The sequence below is a fragment of the Olea europaea genome, unplaced genomic scaffold, assembly GCF_002742605.1.
Source record: "Olea europaea var. sylvestris unplaced genomic scaffold, O_europaea_v1 scaffold567, whole genome shotgun sequence".
Taxonomy (NCBI): Eukaryota; Viridiplantae; Streptophyta; class Magnoliopsida; order Lamiales; family Oleaceae; genus Olea; species Olea europaea.
This window is the reverse complement of record NW_019264005.1, coordinates 9,471-14,287: the sequence shown is the minus strand read 5'-3', so window position 1 is coordinate 14,287 and position 4,817 is coordinate 9,471. Positions and strand designations below refer to the sequence as shown.

Genomic DNA, 4,817 nt, shown 5'->3' with positions numbered 1-4,817 from the left:
CAAACAAAATTCCCAATAATCCAAAAATGCAATAAAATCATACAACGAAGAGAGAATATCGCATCAGTTTAAATCAATAAAATGCATATAAGCGAGCAAAAAAATAGGATCAACAACACTCAACAATAGACACCAATACTCGAGCTTAAATTACCAGTAATTTCGTCTCAAGAGCCACATTTCCATTGTGAATCACGATAAACAGTGTAATAACATCAGTTCGAAACTCCTCATAATAGACACGAATATTGGTCAGCGATTCCTCCAGTAAAATCAAGTCCGTCTTGTGAACCTTCAGACACACAGCACCAACGTATTTCACGTCAATGAACGGATCAGCAAGACACTATAGAAAATGGAGAAGAAATGATATAGAAAAGTGATCAAGAAGATGAAAATGAAGAGGATGAAAAACAAAATAAATACGAAGGCTCGAACGCGTAATTGCTGACTTCAAATTATATTTGCCCCCTTTTGGTTATAATTTTGGTGCTTAAAGGGTCTCGCGACAAACAATACGTAGGATTATATGAAGCCTTGTAGAGAATCGAATGCTTAAGCACATGCATGATTTTCCAAAACTTGAAGAACACTAGAAGATTTTGAATATGGATGAAGAAGACTTTGGTTTCTTCTTGTAGAATGAAAGAATGTTTATCATATGTCGGAGTTCTAGGGAAGAACCTAGAACCCGATCTAGGGTTGAATAGCAACTCGTACAAGCATATTCTCGGCATCAATACACTAACTCCTGGGAATATCCAATCGAAAATAGCCAATTAGAAGAGTGGCTTAAAAGTATGATTTTCAATGTATTTGTAAAGACCATTAGATACCTATTTATAGCCATGAAACATTGTCACACAAAATGGTGCCAAAAGGAAGTGAAAAGCCGCCAAAAATCAAAACTTAAAACCGTTCAACGGTCATTTTCTCCTTCCATGCCACAACATGTATTACTCCATGCGGTCGCATGGAGTAACTCAGAAAGGTCCTCCAAGTTTCGGACAGTCGCATGGCCAGATTGCTATGCGGTCGCAATGCATTCATCTTAGGCCTCTGATTTTTGTTTTATTCTACTTTCGTTCCTTGTTTCACTTTCATTTCATACACATGATTCTTTTGATGTTGAACAACAATATCAGACACTCGTAGACCGATTTCAGATCGTTAGATAGCAACGCTTCTAGAAGTCGCTGGGAGACCTCCGCTCGTAGTCCACCAGAACCACCTGTTTCCCAATGAGAAAACCTCCTCCTCCCCTTCCATCCCTTAAAACCATCATTTTTGGCTGAACATGTGGTGGCGCAACTAACTCCACATCTAAAGACCTTTACAAGAGACGCAAACTGTCTCTGGGTATATGCATTGTATACCTATGTATATAGGTAGAGTAGTATGAGCAAATATAGCTGTGTTTTTTATCAGTTTCTCTTACTAGAGAGAATGGTGCGTCAGACTCAAGGAAGAGTGGAGAAACTTGAATGGAGTAAGCGCCAGTCTAAAAATGGGGTGGGGGTTATTTAGCCCTTGTTTGAGCTCCATTCCTTTAGAAAAAAATGCATCTTTAAACAATATTTTGACATCATTTCAAACACATATTTTTCAATAAAGTAATAATGCACGTAAATTCAAAACTATTTTCTTTTTTTAACCACATATTTTTCATCAATACACTATTTAAAAATACATTTTCCCCAAAATGGGGCTCAAACAAGGGCTTATAGCACTCGTTTGAGCCTTGTGCTTCTAAAAATTCATTTGTACCGCACATTTTTAGTAAAATAATATTACACGTAAATTCAAAATTTTCCTTAAATTTAAACCTCACATTCTTCATCAATAACTATACATGGCGACGAGGGCGTCGCCAAATTCGGTGGGGGAGTGACTTATGCCCCATGCAGTCGCGTTCGATCTTTTAAAAATGCATTCTTTTCCTCAAAATGAAGATCAAACAAAGGCATAGATTTTTCCACAAGGAGAAGGGTTTAAAAGAGGAGTTTTGCTAATTGTATCCTCACACGAGGGCGGGCCACGTTGAATAAAAAAATTTGTGAGCCCCTTTCTTAAGAGAGGATTGTACATCGAAATGTCAAGTTAACACTTAGCATGGTCCTTAAAAGAGCAAAGCTGCTTCAGTTAACACATATACTTTAGTTGTCATATTATTTTATTGAAGAATGCGTGGTTTAAAATAAGTTTTTGATAAAATGAATTCATAGAAAAATGGGGCTTAAACAAGGGCCTAACATTATTCTCAAAAGAGTGGCGTGGGGGTGGGCCCATGTGGAAGTGAACGAATTGAGTTGGATGGCTAGTTGCATGTCATATATGTTTGGTGAGTTAAAATACGACAATTGAATCTATACATCTCAGTAGCTCGAAAATCTTAAGACGATCGACAATGTCAATTTCATGCTATGATTTGCTAATTGAGTTAATTTATCTATGGTCACTGAACTTTGCTCATCGAAAATTTAAAAAGTTATTATTTGTTCACCGAAGTTTATATAAATTACTACTTATCGAAACTTAAAATGTTGCTCACTGCTCATTTGAATTTGAACAAAGTTACTCATTGTTAATTGAACTTTATTGTGGATAACATTGATGGAAATTATCTGGGTAATTGATAGATAAACTTTGTTCGAAATTGGGTTAGCAAGGAGTAATCTTCACGATCTAAATTTTTGATGAATCAATTTATCTTTTTTGGGCGAAACATAGGATATCTCGATCAGGGAAGAGAATGGGAAAATCCCATATGACCTAATATATTGCTTGGGAGCTTACGATTTCATATTCTATTTCACTCTCCAATGGGGGCTCTTTTCACCATTCCCCCATGGTACTACTTCACCGAAGTAGGAGAAGATCAAGAAAACAGACCATTAGAATCTAAAAATCGTTCAAGAAAAGCCAAATGTATAGTAACTTTTATTGGTAAAAAAGAGCATACTGACGATATTAATATTCCTGATCAATCAGACGAAGTAGCTTTAAGTTATTCAAAACAATCAGATTACCAAAACATGTCATTCAAAGCTTCTATTGACAAAGATGGGTTGTCAAGAACGTAGAGATGGTAGGATGAAATAATGGCACTTGAGAAAATATTGTTTCCGTAAAGTAGAGATCCAAAAACAGGTTCACGAATTTCATCAATATCTACTAGAGGTTTCCTTCGAGGGATGGATCTTGAATGAGCCCATACTGTTCCAGAAAGTATCCCTATGGTTAAAAAGATAAATCCTAGACTAATAACCTGATAATTCCAATAATCTCGATGAGCAGGTAGTAATTTATAGTAAAGTTTGGTAAGCAACGAGTAACCTTTCGAAAATCGGTGAACAAGTAGTAATCTATAACAAAGTTCAGTTATCATTGATTAAATTATCTCTTCGCTAATTTCCTCTTTGAGTCACTATTTTCAAAATGGATCCACAAATTAATCCAAAAAAAGATTGAATTTGATTTTGAAATTTTCAACTTCTTAGATGAAATCGGTTGATCCAAACTTATGACACTGGTTTATACCATGACGCATATGAAGTTTTTATATTTTCAACTTTTAATAGTAATTAAATATTTAGAGGGTGTTTGAGACTCATTTTCATGTAAAAATGTATTTTAGAATAGTAATTTGATGGGAAATATATGGTTGAAAAATAAGGAAAAATCTTCGATTTACATATAATATTATTTTAATAAAAAATGTGTGATTGAAAAGAAGAAAAAGAAAAATGCATTTTGAAAAAAATAATTACCAAACGGGGCCTTAGTTCAACTCCAAAGACGTACAATTGGCAATATTTTACAAAGAAAAATCATGCACACTGGGAGAAAACTTACCAGAATGTCAGTTGAGTCTCATTGCATTTGTATCTACTTCGGGAGTCAGTGTGAGTATTTCAGAAGCCAACTGTAGTCAACCTCCTTTGACCAACATTTTACTGCCTTATCCATCCCCTGTTTAGTGGTCGGACTCGGCGCCCGTGTCACACTATTCTTTTCTTCTGAATGATTATTTACAAATGTTTATCGTGTTCAGTTCTTGCTTTTATTTATTTCGCACATTTTCAACAAGTTCAAATCTTGAAAGGAGTTGGAAACACTTGCTAGTGAATTTGGTCTAACATAGATGGAATTCTATCTTTCAAAGTTTTTCTTATCACATTTAAATTGTTTACAAGGTGACCTCAATTCACGTGTGCGAGTAAACTGATTTCATGTAGAACAATTAACTTTGTCAATGAAGTTATTCAAAGTCATGATTCAATCGATATGAACTATAGTTTTCCAAGTGCAAGAAAAATGTAGTGTGCATTTTTATATACAATATTCATTCAAACTACTATCGTGATATCTTCAAACAAAAAGGGTAGGTTGTCACCAGATCCACAATCTAAAAAAATTATGCAAGTTTGATTGGTCATTATGAACGCTCGAAAGTGCACCACTAAAAGTGCTAGGCTCCGAAGAAAGTGAAGTGTTACATCCCACATAACCCGAGAAAGAAAATATCGTACACATTAAGCATAATACTCATATAGACTGCAATAGAAGATTTTTCCATATTGAAGCTAGGGATGAGTCATTTGAGTCAGTCTATACGTACACAGAAATTCCATAGAAACAATACAGAAATCCAAAACAAATGTAGTTGTTGAGGGAAAAGAAAAAGTATAAAGAGTAAATGAAAAAACAAAGAACTGCCACATCATCATTTTCAAAAATCCTGTAGCTTACCTGTGAAAATTTCTGTACATTCAGCATAAATCGAGTCATTTAGTAGATAAAAAACTTGATAATAG

At 34.8% G+C, this 4,817-nt stretch overlaps 1 protein-coding gene across 1 annotated transcript in view; it reads right to left on the bottom strand.

The window, feature by feature from the left end:
* Positions 1-1,282, bottom strand: part of LOC111389148 (ankyrin-3-like) — a 33,299-nt gene extending 32,017 nt beyond the window's left edge. The window contains 3 exon segments of the mRNA XM_023014028.1: positions 155-346; positions 1,158-1,210; positions 1,213-1,282. Of these exon segments, the coding sequence (XP_022869796.1) occupies positions 155-346; positions 1,158-1,210; positions 1,213-1,282 (315 nt within the window).
* Positions 1,283-4,817: the final 3,535 nt, after the last annotated feature.